The sequence below is a fragment of the Penicillium brevicompactum genome (genome assembly GCF_028827555.1).
Source record: "Penicillium brevicompactum strain IBT 35665 chromosome Unknown utg000006l_segment0_segment0, whole genome shotgun sequence".
In the NCBI taxonomy this organism is placed as follows: Eukaryota; Fungi; Ascomycota; class Eurotiomycetes; order Eurotiales; family Aspergillaceae; genus Penicillium; species Penicillium brevicompactum.
The window spans coordinates 4156341-4170764 of record NW_026623209.1 but is presented as its reverse complement, the minus strand read 5'-3'; the positions used below and the strand labels follow the sequence as shown (position 1 = coordinate 4170764).

The 14424-nt window shown below is 51.5% G+C and overlaps 6 protein-coding genes across 6 annotated transcripts; 5 read left to right on the top strand and 1 right to left on the bottom strand.

Annotated features, from left to right (window-relative positions):
* Nucleotides 1-118: 118 nt before the first annotated feature.
* Nucleotides 119-1659, bottom strand: N7506_009784 (uncharacterized protein; the record flags this gene model as incomplete). Its single annotated transcript, XM_056959077.1, has 3 exons — nucleotides 119-313; nucleotides 370-1426; nucleotides 1499-1659. Coding segments are annotated over 3 exons (1413 nt in total), but the record flags the coding sequence as incomplete, so codon positions are not given.
* Nucleotides 1660-1930: 271 nt separating this feature from the next.
* Nucleotides 1931-2726, top strand: N7506_009783 (dolichyl-phosphate beta-D-mannosyltransferase; the record flags this gene model as incomplete). The annotated part of the gene is made up of 2 exons (XM_056959076.1): nucleotides 1931-2031; nucleotides 2093-2726. The coding sequence occupies 2 exons, from the start codon at nucleotides 1931-1933 to the stop codon at nucleotides 2724-2726; spliced, it is 735 nt and encodes a 244-aa protein (XP_056808466.1).
* Nucleotides 2727-3399: 673 nt separating this feature from the next.
* Nucleotides 3400-4118, top strand: N7506_009782 (uncharacterized protein; the record flags this gene model as incomplete). The annotated part of the gene is made up of 2 exons (XM_056959075.1): nucleotides 3400-3453; nucleotides 3501-4118. The coding sequence occupies 2 exons, from the start codon at nucleotides 3400-3402 to the stop codon at nucleotides 4116-4118; spliced, it is 672 nt and encodes a 223-aa protein (XP_056808465.1).
* A 1424-nt stretch (nucleotides 4119-5542) lies between these two features.
* Nucleotides 5543-7793, top strand: N7506_009781 (transcription factor TFIIIC subunit TFC6; the record flags this gene model as incomplete). The annotated part of the gene is made up of 2 exons (XM_056959074.1): nucleotides 5543-6893; nucleotides 6952-7793. The coding sequence occupies 2 exons, from the start codon at nucleotides 5543-5545 to the stop codon at nucleotides 7791-7793; spliced, it is 2193 nt and encodes a 730-aa protein (XP_056808464.1).
* A 593-nt stretch (nucleotides 7794-8386) lies between these two features.
* Nucleotides 8387-9493, top strand: N7506_009780 (uncharacterized protein; the record flags this gene model as incomplete). Its single annotated transcript, XM_056959073.1, has 1 exon — nucleotides 8387-9493. One exon carries the CDS (start codon nucleotides 8387-8389, stop codon nucleotides 9491-9493), a length of 1107 nt encoding a protein of 368 aa, XP_056808463.1.
* A 721-nt stretch (nucleotides 9494-10214) lies between these two features.
* N7506_009779 (formin-binding protein HOF1) lies at nucleotides 10215-13588 on the top strand (the record flags this gene model as incomplete). The annotated part of the gene is given in 7 exon segments (XM_056959072.1): nucleotides 10215-10413; nucleotides 10472-10758; nucleotides 10807-11118; nucleotides 11172-11475; nucleotides 11487-11674; nucleotides 11686-13363; nucleotides 13419-13588. 7 exon segments carry the CDS (start codon nucleotides 10215-10217, stop codon nucleotides 13586-13588), a joined length of 3138 nt encoding a protein of 1045 aa, XP_056808462.1.
* Between the last annotated feature and the right edge of the window lie 836 nt (nucleotides 13589-14424).

Sequence of the window (14424 nt, the reverse complement as noted above, 5' to 3'; positions counted from 1 at the left end):
TATTGTATCGTTAGCAGAGTGGTGTCATTGGCGTTTTATTTAATTAGTCGAGATTCCAATCCACAACAAATCTGAATTCAATGGGCGCCAGGACAAGACCATAGTGGAACGCTCATGGTTACAATTTCAGGTCTGAGTTCGGCCGATCCAAATTAGTTTGCCCAGTGATAGGCTGTTTGGAGATCGTATCAGCCAATTGTCCCTTCAGATGACCTGCACTGTCAGAACAAAGCTCATATAGTGTCGATAGATTGAAGATCAAGCTTCCAAAGGAATGGTTGGCAGAAACTTGTGCTTCAAGTACTTGTCGAGCCTGGGGAAACAATATTAGCCGAGCCACGCGGATGGCGCTAGGGTGGAGTTGATTACCTCTTCCAGTTGGCCTGTGTACAAAAGACACACGGCCAGATTTTGGGCTACCAGGGCTCCATCTATTCTTGTCCTATCTTCTCCAAGGACGCGCCACTCAGCCACTGCATCAGAGTAACGGCCATCGGACATGCTGATAAGGGGCTTTAATAAAGTAGCTTCTTTTGTCTCGTCTGCTTCGCCGAATACCTGACCCGCAGCATCCAGATCGCCGACTCGCAAAAGCAGAAGCGCCGTCCTCAGCTTTGTGAGTTCAGTCTCGGCTCCAGGCACTTGAAGATTGCCAAGCGATCGCCTGGCTGCATCGAAATCGCCCATCTCTATGAGCGCATTGACGCTTCTGACACCCAGGTCGGCCAATCTCTGTTTCCACAGATCTCGCTCGGAGTCACTGATTCCATTTCTCATGATCTCTCTCCGAACCTCAAGCCCAATCTCGTACAGCCCTCCAATGGCTCGTCGGGCATCACCAAAGCCAATGCTTTGAAGCCTGACTGCTAAAACACGCAAGGGCCATGGGACGATATGGTGAGGTTCATGTGCATTTGTATGTTGGTGTTCAGGATGATTTCCGCTATCCGCCGGAGTTGGTCCCAGGTCAATGTAATAAAATGCTGAGCTCAAATCCTCTAGCGCTTTGGATTCTTGTGCTGCCAGCACTGTGTTGCCAGATAACTCCAAGCAGGCAAGGCGTGTGTAGAACAGGGAAAAGATGAGTCTGATATCTGTGGAAGATATTAGGGATGATGTCAGGATAGAGGCTGAGAATTGTGCTGCGATAAGGAACCGTCCCTCGCTCAACAACTTCTCAAGAATGCCCAGAGATGATGATAAAGGCTCCCCAGGGTTGAGGATGAGGAAGTCCGATCGTAGCGGCGGAGGAATGTCAAGATGGGATAGCGTATGGAAGATGTTATGCCGGAGGAGAAATGAGAGGTCTTTCCCTAGGGTTTCAGGGAGATCATCCGGGGCCAGCGGATCTAATTGTTGGAAAGATGCCCCAGTGAAGCTGTCGCTAGGAGCCATTGTTTTGTGTTTGACCGGTGAAGAGGGTAAGCTAGAAGAAGAAAGTGGACTAGATCATGTTAGACGCAGAACCAAGCGGTGAGAAGCAATGTCCAATGCTCACTCATCCGATGCATCTAATGGACCTCTGGTCGAGCTGCGGGGCCGAGAAGCTGCATTGGCAATCAAATCAGTAAGGGATGATGAGAGGGTAGGGAGACAGTGAAGCGCATACACCTTGATACATTTCGATGATGTGTTGCTGTCAAAGGATCCATTCCAGGGACTGTGACGTGTAAATCCGGGGTCGACCAATATAAACTTGGAATAGATGCCTTCGGAGTGTTCGCGACGTGCAAAACACCCGATAAGCTATCGGATTCTGCCGAGGCGGTGGGAGCCGGATCTGGCGACTTGGCCGCGATCTGGCGTTGCCGAATGCAACAAGCTGCCAGCCAACAGCCATACGTTCCCTACTTTCCGCTTCTAATTCCTTGATCTTTACACAGATCTAGTACCGCTCCTTATCTTTTAATTCCCAACCACGGCTTTCAAAATGGGCGCAGCCAACAAGTATTCTATCATCCTGCCCACCTACAATGAGCGGAGAAACCTCCCCATCATCGTTTGGTTGATCCAGCGCACTTTCAATGAGGAGTAGGTCTCAATGGTGGCCCATATACTTGGATTCAAACTGACATGAGTTCTTCAATTATAGAAAGCTGGATTGGGAGGTTATTGTGGTCGACGACGGATCCCCTGACGGCACCCTCGAGATCGCGAAGCAGCTCCAGAAGCTCTATGGCCCCGAACACATTATCCTGAAGCCCCGTGAGGGCAAGCTTGGTCTCGGAACCGCGTACGTGCACGGCCTGAAATATGTTACCGGCAACTTCGTCATTATCATGGACGCCGATTTCAGCCACCACCCCAAGTTCATCCCCGAGATGATCAAGATCCAGAAGGAGACCGAAGCCGACATCGTCACCGGAACCCGATATGCCAACCGCGGAGACATCAAGGGCGGTGTCTATGGCTGGGACTTGTTCCGCAAGTTCACTTCGCGCACTGCGAACTTGATTGCGGATGTCATGCTGATGCCCGGCGTGAGCGACTTGACGGGCAGTTTCCGCCTTTACAAGAAGTCTGTGCTGGAGAAGGTTATCCTCAACACCGAGAGCAAGGGATACAGCTTCCAGATGGAGATGATGGTCCGTGCCAAGGCCATGGGCTACAAGGTCTCTGAGTGTCCCATCACTTTTGTCGACCGTCTCTATGGCGAATCCAAGCTCGGTGGATCTGAGATTGTCGAGTACCTCAAGGGTGTTTTGAGCTTGTGGCTGAAGGTTTAAGCCTGTCCATGGAATTTCGGTGTCCAAATGATACACTTCATCTTTTTCTCTGAAGGCTCGCATGAAATGATGTTTGGACTGTCTACTACCTGTGCTGTGATATACCCCTTTTGACCTCTGACCTCTGCTGTTCCAAATCCGTGCACTTCTGGTGGTGTTTGAATGAGCTCTTTCTTGTTGATATAAATTCAAAGTTTTTGTTTCTGGCATAGCTATGCTTTAAGTGTTTGGCGTAGAAGTAAGACATCAACCTCGTTAGAGAGGAATTTCGTTTCATCTTCTAAAACAAACTAGGCCCCAGACCTCGGGATTGACTGTAAAAAATCCTCAGAAGCAATTGAGCTGTTTCACGGCCATATTGGACCTGGTCTTGACTCTTCAGTTCACCCGTTATAGAGCCGCAATATTAGTCGCGACCAATGTAAAGCTCCGGTTTTCAGTAGATTTTCTCGAGCATACAATTTCCATTTCTTTCTCTAACCCTACCAGAGCGAGGAATTACTGAGGGTACATTTAGTATGACAGTGTCCAGAAGAACCTGCAATATGTAAGGTCCAACCTTGGGAGATAAGTTGGGGTCTGGCAAACCCCACCTGCACATCAGATACGTCAACTGTTGATCGCCCACCATCGTTTTCGACACTTCCCTCAACATCAGCACCACTATTACATCATGTCATCAAATGCCAGTCGTGGATTATCGCATGGAGGTGTTCTCCATGAATATGTAGGCATTTCACTCCCAATTGAACTTTCAGATTTTGACACCCGCAGGCTCCTAGGCTTGTCGCCTTTGAATTCACCCCGCCAGCAGAGGGAATCAACAAAATCAGCAGTTTGATTTTCGTCGGGGGACTGACAGATGGATTCTGCACAGTCCCTTATGTCTCAAAGCTAGCCCAAGCTCTAGAGAACACAGAGTGGTCAGTCTTTTCCGTCCTGCTCTCCTCGTCCTACGGCGGGTGGGGCGTCGGAAGCCTCGATCGCGATGTAGAAGAGCTTGGCCAGTGTGTACGATTCATCCGTGATCTCAAGGCCTCACGCCAGCCTGGCGCACCAACCAAAGGCGGAAAGATCGCCATCATGGGCCATTCAACTGGCAGCCAGGACGTGCTTCATTACCTTTACTCGCCGAATCCCGTGCCGGAGAAGAAGTTCGATCTTGGCCTGCAACATATAGTCCGCCCGGAGCTTGATGGTGCTATTCTGCAAGCACCTGCTTCGGACAGAGAAGGATTACAGGCCATCATCGACTCTTCTGACCAGCCCGACGAGATCAGAAAGGTCTACAATGAGCTTGTGGACTTTTCCAAGAAGCAACCACACACGGGAGATAATAACGACACTATCCTTCCCATGAATTTGACTGCCAAGCTATCTTACCCCCCCTGATACACCTTTGAGCGCCCGGAGGTTCTTGAGCCTGGTCAGCCCTGAGAGCCCGGGGCATCCATCTGATGATGATGTCTTTAGCTCTGACTTGACCGACAAGCGCTTGAAGGAGACCTTTGGCATGATTGGCGAGCGAGGATTACTTCATTCGAAAATCATGTTCTTATACTCCGGACAAGATGAATATTGCCCACATTGGGTAGACAAGGTCAAGCTGCTACAAAGATGGCAGCAGGCCACTGAAGCAGGAGGGACGAAGTGGGATGCAGAAAACAGCGGAGTCATTGAGGGAGCCAGTCACAACGTCAGCAGTGAAGGCCAGCGGGACCTGATTGATCGAGTTGTTCGATATCTTCACAGTCTCTGATCTCAGCGTCCTACAGATTGATATCAATGAATCACATGAATCCGAAATTCAAGCCATACCGTCTTTTGGGTCATTGATTTGACCAAGTGCAGTGAGCACCTAATTGGGCCAATCGATTGGCAAGATATGTTAGTAGGTAGTACCTTAGTCTCGTTCTTGGCAACCAGTCGCAAAAGCGACATGTACGAACACGCTGTAGCATCTCCAACATATCTATTGTTGCACCGACGGAGTAACCCACTGACATTGGTATCATACTAGGCGACGGTGCCACCTGTGGACTTGGCAATCATCAATGTCTGAAGACTACTCTACATCTGAATCTGGTTACTGTTGTCAAACACTGATAAAGTTTCCACAAAAGGTTGAGCTGTGTAGCGTGTGAGATCATTGACGCTCTGACTTAGGAAGGTGGTAGGCGAGAAATCTGACACACCAAGCCTTGGGTGATGTTGAGATCTGCCTCGTTCTACAAACTTGTGGGATAACGCTTCTGTCACACCCGTGAACATTGGTCACCTCGAGGCCTTGGGGTCAGCTTGGAGGGACATAGAACATATCTGCAAAGACTTGGGGTTGAACGAAGAGTAAAAGAATGTGACAGTCAAATTGCAGTCGAATCGGCTCAAGGTCCAAGAAAACAATAACATTGTAGCCGTGTGGAATGCGTGCAGTTGGGGGAGAAATGTTGGATGCCATATTTACAAGGCACTAAGACGAGCTAGCCGTTTTGGGGTTAGTTCCACCGCCCTGCACGCTCGTGTATTCCTAAAGCTTCACATTTCGTCATTTCAGATAGTACGCTCTTGAATGCACTGAATGTCGAGCAAATCAGCTTATCCTGTTGGGAGGTCAGATGAAAGCCTGGGCTAGATAGCTCCCTCTCCCCCCACCTCACTCTTCTTTCTTTTCCCCGGTCGGTCTTTTGCTTTGACAGTCTGAAACTACTCTACTCTTTCTCGGCGTTTCTTGCTTCTTCGAGTAGTCCTGACCGAAACCCAATTCATCGCCAGCTACATTTGAAGTTGACAGTTGGCGCACTCGTTGTCTGAGCAACATGCCTCCTGGGCGCAGGTCTGGGCGCCAGAAAGGCCCTAGGACAGTCTACGTGAATGATCCATTTCAAACTGCAGGCATCAGTGATGAAGAAGGTGCAGATGGCGGAGGTCCACTTCCCAAGAAGAAGGCGAGGCATGCCGAGGAAGATGATTCTCACTCAGACGATGAGTTCGTTGGAGCAGCCTCGGAAGGAGAGATTGACGAACCAGCTGAAGATGAGATGATCGAGGATGAATTAGAAGCAGACTCGATGTCGGAAGATGATGCCTCTGACCCCGATGATATGGACCTCGATCCCGACATTGATAAGAAGACTTTCAAGAAACATACTTCGGCCTCTCGTCGACCACGTGAGCTGCATTTCAAAAAGCGAGCGGCCGATGGAATCGTTGTGCCGTCTGCAGATGAGACACATTCTCGTGGAATCATTGATCCGAAAGATCACTTGTCGAAAGATACCTTTTACACCCTGACTTTTGGCTCAGACGAGCGTGATATGATGGCGGCAATTCACTCCAGAGGACAATGGTCGCGGGGAATCGACTCCACCTTTCCCAGTCGCTATGCCTTGGAAGGCAAGTGTGAGGACGATAGATCTGTGTACGGGCCAACCCTGGGCGTGCATCCTGATGACCTCGAGGAAGAAGGCACGCGTGGGTGGGATTGGTACTACGACAAAAATACTGGAAAGACAATCCGCGAACGACAGCGCGCTGAAACCATTGAAAAGACTTTGGCATATCAGAGATATCTACCCCGGTCAAGTGGACGGAAACACCGCATCCGTATGGGCCCGAGCAATGACCAGGGAGTTTTTGATCTCGGTTACCACGAATCCCTCGATTTCGGCAAAGCCTGGGAAAAGACAAAAACAGCCAAAAATCCAGCGCCGGCCCGGCAAGGGTGGATCTTCAACATCGGCGGTAAGACGAATTGCATGGCCTGGGCTCCCTCTCAAGATGGCCTCTCTCAGTACCTAGCTGTGGCCGCGCCGCTCACCGAGGACCAAAAGGATGAGCATAGGACTGAAGATAGTGAGCCTTTTACGGCATTTCAACCATCACAAGCTTTCCCTGGCGCCCTTCAGATTTGGGAGTTCAAAGCTAAAAGGACCAATACTGATACCCACGCTCTGGACATGGAACATGAGCCACAACTCCGGCAGGTCATTTGTGCCGACTGGGGTGATTTGAGACGTATCGCTTGGTGCACTACGCCAAGGTCTAAACGTGAGGAAGACGACGAAGAAGTTCGGAAGCCTATTGGCTTGCTTGCGACGGTCTGGGGTGACGGGAAAGTGAGAGTCCTGGATATCACGAGAGGTCGAGGGCCACAAGAGACTGAATTCCGTAAGTCATCCTTCCACCCCAGAAAACTGTCTACGCTCTACTGACACATCAAACACAGTCAGGATGCAGTCAGCTGCATTTGAAGCAAGACCACCCTCGACAGTATCGACATGTGTCACTTGGCTGTCCCCCACCGAGATTCTGGTTGGTTGTGGAAATGGATTTGTGACTGTCTGGAATATAACTACGCCCTATGTACCTGAGCCTTTGCCACTTCTTCATCGACCCGTCCACAGCACGTACATACTTTCCATCACATCTGCATACCCAGTCAGCCCTCATATCATTGCCACTGTGTCCATGGATGGCGAGACTCGGATGTGCTCACTAGTCGACCCTGAAAGCGAGACGACCTCAACGGTCCGCGCTCGAGCGGCCGCTCCTTACATCACATATTCTCCTGTTCTTCAGTGCTTTGTTGCCGGAGATGAAAACGAGTTTGGACGCATGATTCCGATCCGAAGATTTTTCACCACAACCAACATTGCCAGGTTGTCCAGCAATCTTTCGGCCATGGCACCAGCGAGTCCATGGCATCCTTGTGCCCTCTTTGGCAGCGTCGGAGGCGAGGTGGCAGGCACCAATCCCTTCCGACGGGTTCTCTACAACAAGGAGCAAATATGGCAGCAGACTTGGTTCACACATGAATGGATACCGAGCTCAGACTCAAATTCCCTCGGTATGAGTCGGTTCTATGACGGGTTCCGGGCAGAGAATCAGAAATTGGCCAAATACCACACCACCGAAACGAAACCTCTGAGCGGGATGGGCACTTCCACGACCTACGATGAAGGCACCCATGTCACAGCCCTCGGGTGGAACCCCAACCGCCCCTGCGCAGGGTGGGCCAGTGCTGCACTGGGGTGCGGATTGGTGAGGGTGGAGGATCTTGCCATCTAATGTCCTGCCACCGCGGCAGACAAGCGGCAGAGGTCGATAACTCAGAAGATCTACCTGGATTGACATGTCGATCAGGGAACATTCAGGCCTAACAGGCTCATAGAAGCATCATATCTGATCTATGAAAAGAAACTAGGCGACAATGAAACACCGTTGGTTGTGTCAGAGTGGAGTCCCCAGCCACATCAATTACTGCTTAGCGCCCCACTACAGTAGCGTGGTTGGCACATGTACCGGGTGGGTCTTACCCTGTCTCTATCCCCAGCCAATGAGAGTAAAAGCCGGCTAAATTAAACACATAAAAAGCCATGGCTGGATCCTGAAGACCCAGCCACCGTAGATCCCAGCCGCCTATTTTTGGTCCAATGGATGTAATCGCCGTAGATGAATATACGTGCATGGTGAAGGTCGATCTTTTTGCTCACAACTTTTAAGCCCCGGCTAGAAGCTTCTGTTGTTTCCTATTCTTCATCTTCCCATCTCCCGCTTCTCTGCATATCAAAGCCCTTACTTCTTCCATTGTTTACATCTTTACTTTCAATCTCAAGCGTCTTTGTTTCTCGTTTCACATTGCAACCCAATCACTATTCATAATGCATTTCTCAACCGCCGCACTCCTCGCCTTGTCCTCGGTCAGCATGACCTATGCGGCACCTTTCGCCAACCCCGAGAATGAAGACATCGCTCGCCGCGCAGCAGCTTACTCAGTGGTCAATGTCGACGGAGACTCTTCCAGCTCTGCTGCACCCGAGATCGACACCGTCTTCCAGACTTCCACAGTCACTGCCCCCGGCGCTGACCACGTTCCCGTCACTGTCACTGTGACCGCCAGCCCCTCAAGCGTGCCTTACTCAACCCCCGCGGCTAGCTCAACTCCTTGCCTGGAGACTCCTACTGCCCGCAATGACATCCCACTTCCGTCAATTGCCCTCCCCACTGCCGGTTCTTTCTTCCGTCGTGGTCTGAGAGCCGCTGGTCAGCCCGCGCTCTTCGCTCGCGAGTGGTCCAGCACTGCTTCCGCTTCGGTTCAGGCGCGTGAATATGCCACCTCGTCTGCCTCCCTCAATGCTCGTGGCTACCCCTCTGCTTTCGGTGCCGGCTCTTCCAGCGCATCCGCCTCGGCCACTCCTCTTGCTGCTCGTGACTGGGTGTCTCCATCTTCAAGCTCCAGCCTGAGTGTCTCTGTTACCGGTACTCCTCTCGCTGTCCGCGGTTGGTACCCTGCCACTCCTAGCAGCTCCGCTTCCGCTTCCGCGACCTCCTCGCTCGTGGCCCGCCAGTTTGGTGGTTGGTCTTCTTCTGCTTCCGTTTCTCCCTCTGCCACTTCTCTGGTCGCCCGCAACTGGTACACAGCTGCCCCCAGCTCGTCCGTTGCTACCTCCTCTGCTGCTGGAGCCTCTCTGGTCGCCCGTGACTGGTACTCTTCCGCATCTGCTTCTCCCTCTGCTTCCCTCACTGTCGCTGCCCGTGACTGGCACTCTGCTTCTCCCGCGCCCGCCAGCTCCAGCGCATCCGTTTCGCTTCCTCCTCTGGCTGTCCGCGGTGAGTTTGGCTGGTACTCTTCTGTCCCCAGCTCTTCCGTTGCCACCCCCACTGCCTCGCCTAGCCTCATCGCCCGCGGCAACCCCAGCTGGGCTTCCAGTGTCTCTACCCCTGGCTCAAGCACCCCCGTTGCCTCTGCTACCCCCGCCATCTACTAAGACGACATTGAACGATCTATGCTTTGTGATGAAAAACGAGCATAAACACTACATACGATCTACGAACTCACATTACTCGCGATCTATGATTTGAAATGATAACAACAAACTACTATGTCCCCTCTCCAAGGTGACATTGAACGACTTGATTTATCCTCATTGGGGATTTGACGCATCTTTGACCGGCGTTTTCTACAGGCGCAACTTTATGAAAGATATTATGATTCATTATGTGTATGACTTTTCTTCAGATGAATATGGGTTGGGCTGCTTTTTTCTTGCTTTTGCTTGGCCTACATAGACTGGACTTGAATATTTGATGGCCACATTGTTACATAGAACGGTTTCACGACCGAAAATGAATGAACAAAAATTCCCAAATATTTGAATCCTCATAAATCATATGCATCGGAGTATTTTCCAAGTACCAAAGCATAAGTAAAAGTAACGATGCATGAATTCAATGATGTGTCCGGGGAATAACTGGCTTAGTAAGGTGGTGCATGGCGGCCGCGCGGTGGTTGCCCCGAGAAACGCGCCCGTAAACAGCACATCCCTCCGCTCACCTTCAACTTCTACACATTGTGACCTCCCAGGGTCTTTTTGGTGTATCTGTTTTGTTCACCAGTTCAATTTGACTTATTCTCGCTTACTCTCTTTTTCATTCCATCCGATTCTAATTTTCCGAGCAAAGGCTGGCCGAGGCTCACGATTGATCACAATGCCGGGGACACTGGCAGATGGACCTACGGTCTCCATGTCTTGTATGTCACTCGATATTAATTCAAGCCGGCTTGCGCTAATTGATCATATAGTTGCCAACAACTTCTGGGGCAGAGACGATGCAGGACTTCAACCAATGTTGGATCGCGTGCATGGTTCCAAGATCACAAATGACGAACTTAAAGTCTTCTACAACAGTATGTGATCTGGCCTGCAGATTCAACAGACAATTGCAGCATACTGACTATTCCAAAGTACGAGCATCTATCGAAGATGAATACGCGCGCAAACTCCAAGCTCTCTGTCGCAAGTCATTGGGGTCATGCGAGATAGGCTCACTCCGTAGCTCCCTTGATGTGGTGCGCGGTGAGACCGAGGCAATTGCCAAAGCACACGCCGCAATCGCGGGACAAATGAAGACCGAATTGGAGGAGCCGCTATCAGCATTCGCGAGCGGTATCAAGGAGCGACGAAAGATTATTCAACAAACCATTGAGCGCCTACACAAGACAAAAATGCAGCAAACACAAACTGTGAACAAGGTGGGTGTCTGTCAACAAAACAGGAGAGTTGTCATACTGACTTGACAGACGCGTGATCGTTATGAACAGGACTGTCTTCGTATCAAAGGATACCTTGCTCAAGGCCACATGGTCATGGGTCAAGAGGAGCGCAAGAATAAGGCGAAGCTCGAAAAGACACAGGTTCAAATGGCATCCAACAGCAACGAATACGAAGCTGCCGTCAAGACACTAGAGGAAACTACCGGGCGATGGAACAAGGAGTGGAAGTCAGCTTGCGACAAATTCCAGGATCTGGAGGAGGAGCGGTTGGATTTCACCAAGAGCAGTCTTTGGACTTATGCAAACATTGCTTCTACTGTTTGTGTCAGCGATGATGCTGTAAGTCGTCTGATATTCCTAGCCACATATTGCGTTGCTGACATTTAGGATAGTCTTGTGAGAAGGTTCGTTTATCTTTGGAGAATTGCGAAGTGGAGAAGGACATCCTCTTCTTCATCAAGGAACAAGGGACCGGCCAGGAGATCCCAGATCCCCCGCGCTTCATCAACTTCTGCAAGGATGACGACTCGAGCTCTGAGATGGACGAAGGCGATGGATACTCGGTGGCTCAGTTCCAGCGCACCATGAACCCTGCGTTCCGCACATCCTCGCCTCAGCCCTCTACATTCGACTCGCACAATGATCCACAGTCAGAGCTGGCAGCCCATATGGGACACGCGGCTCCACCCCCTGAGAGTAATGCGCAGCCCCCAATGCCAGCGCAAATGCCACCAACTCAAGCGCCACCCGCCCAGATGCCTCCTCCGCAGATGCCACCTCAAATGCCGCCTGCTCAAATGTCACCCGCCCAGATGCCGCCTGCGCAGATGCCTCCTCCACAGATGCCTGCGCAAATGCCACAACACCATCCTCAACACCAGCATCGCTCTCAACAGTACCCCCCAGGAGCAGCCTCACCAGCCGCAGCAGCCTGCACCCTTGGACTTCCGCCGTGGTGGCGCCCCTCCTCCAAACTATGACCCTGAGCAACACGGGGAGATTGGAGCTGTTCCTCACAATGCGTACCCGACTGACGGTATGACCATGTTCTGCCGAGCGGGACCTCCATCGGAGCGAAGCTCAGCTACCAGCGCCTATCGCCCGTCCAGCCGTGACTCTCAAAGCGAAGTATCCAATCCTACCTCCATGTCTAGTGTCGAGGCAACCCCCACCAAGAAGTCTATCCCCAAACCAACAAACAGTGCTCCATTGCCAAGCTCCGGGGATGAAAAGTCACCCAAGAAGAAGAGCGCGTTCTTCAGCAACAGTCCTTTCCGTCGTAAGAGCCGTCACGATAAGGAACGGCCTGTCATCTCTTCGCAACACGCTGCCTCCTCTCCCCAGGCGACCATTTCAAACTCGGCTCCACGGGGAGGCTGGGACTCACCAACTAAGCAAATGAGCCCCACCAAGCAGGTCAGCCCACCAAAGCCTATCAGTCCTCCTAAACAGGTCAGCGCGCCGAAGCCAGCTAGTCCACCCAAACAGGCGAGCCCGCCGAAACCAGTCAGTGCTCCCAAGCAAGTCAGTCCTCCCAAGCCAGTGAATCCACCCAGACAGGTTAGCCCACCAAAGCAGGTTAGCCCTGTCAAGCCTATCACAGGCGCTCCTGGTCGTCTTTCCGGAAGTCCAGAACCTGTTGATCCTCGGGCCAACTTCCAACTCAACGTCGGAAACAATGTCTTTGATGTCGCCTCTCCAGAAAAGGACTCATCTAACAAATCCACACAGCCAGCTCAAGGTGCCGATGATGATTTGGATCCGATTGCCCGGGCCTTGGCCGATCTGAAGACAAGCGGCAAGCAATCTGCCACTCGAGTATCGGCAGATAGGTACCACGGCATCAGTACACCCACACCTTCAGCCCCTAACTCCACTTATGGTGGTAGCAACGCCAGTGCCGCTGCTCCACCCGCATACAATGATCCTGCTGTCAAGCGGCTAGGTGCACCCCAGCCAGCATTCACCGCAAAGCAGATGCATAAGACAACTCAAAAGTACACTGGTCAAACCCAGAATATGTTCCGAGGTGCCAACAGCAGCATGGGGTCTAGACATAGCGGTCAGCCTCAAGAAGCTCCTCGGGCTAGGTCGCCTGCGCCTGCCCCGAGACGCAGCGTCAGCCCTCAGGTTGCATCCCCTCGCGTTGATACCCGGATGAGCCAAAACAGTGGCAGAGGACCAAGTCCTAGCCCCAGCTCGTATCAATCCAACAGCATGCGAAGCCAGTACAGCGCATCACCCACCCCGCGTCGTACTCAGGATCCACCCTACTCTCCCAACGAGTTTGCTCGCAGAGCCTCGCCTGCCATGAGCCACCGTGCAGTCTCTCCCCAGCCCCAGTTCAGACAGCAAACCCGCCCTTCCAGTGCCGGCGGTATGGAGCTACAGCTATCTAATAGCCATGACATGTACGGGGCCAGTAGTCCGGGAGGATATGCCGGTTCAGTTCGATCCAGTGGTCGCCCATCCTCTACCTATGGAGACAGCGCTCCTCCTCTTGGTCGATCCAGAAGCCGCACCATGGCTGTTGCGGAGCCTGGGCGCAAATTCAGCCGTGATGGCCGACCAATCTTGCATTTCGGTGAGTGAACCCCCTTCCCCATATTTATGCGCAATATTCTAACTGCCTCTCACAGCTCGTGCCATGTACAGCTACAACGCTGCAATTCCCGAAGAGCTCGGCTTCGGCAAAGGCGATGTTCTTGGCGTTCTTCGCCTACAGGATGATGGATGGTGGGAAGCAGAGGTCACTAACGCCCGCGGTCACCCGGGTCTTGTGCCAAGCAACTACCTCCAAATCATCTAAACGCCCTTCCCACTCACGACCCGCCACGACTCATACCACGTCTGTCCTGACGGAGATACTTTTCACGTTTTCACGTAGATACCATGCCTTTTGTCGACCCTTTTGCACATTGACGCCTCTTTCTTGACTTCGTTTTCGATCATTCATTCTCAACGTCGTCCTGCAGTCTGCCTTGACATCATTGAGCAGTCTGTTTAACCTAATTATCCTGTTCGCCCCGATGTTTCAAGATTTAGCGTGTGTGTTCTGGGATCTATTTGAATTTGTTCTCGATCTTGCTTTTTTTCCTTTCGCGGGATGTTTGTGTCGGAGATTGGTTCTGACCCAAAAATTCATAATGAACAATCTCGCGGCATGATGCTCCCTGCTACTTCCTCATTCCCCCTTGTTTGCTCTCATGTTTTGTCGGTTAATTGTTATGGAGGATACGATAGGATGTGTTTTAATTGATTTTTTTTTGTGAGATATATTGAATGGACTTATGTATAGCATGGGCAAATTGCCACCTAGAATGAACTTACTGAAAGCTACTCTCTAAGCCCTTGGAATATGATCAATGCCGCTCAGTTTTAGGCAAAGTAGGTAACCTCTCGGGATCGTGTGGTTGTGGTTGATATAGACTGTCCACCGCTGCCCAGGTGCTTAGGGCTCCCGAAGTCACTCTCCATAGTGGGGCTGGATCGACGTACGTGTGACCAATTACATGCACCTCCCGATAACCACCCCCTTCGCAAAGCTCCCAGAGTCCTACGGAGTACTACCAGGCACCTGTCTTTTTGACGTCTTGGATTTCTCATCTTCATTCCAAGATCCTCACACTCTGCTTGAGCTCTCTG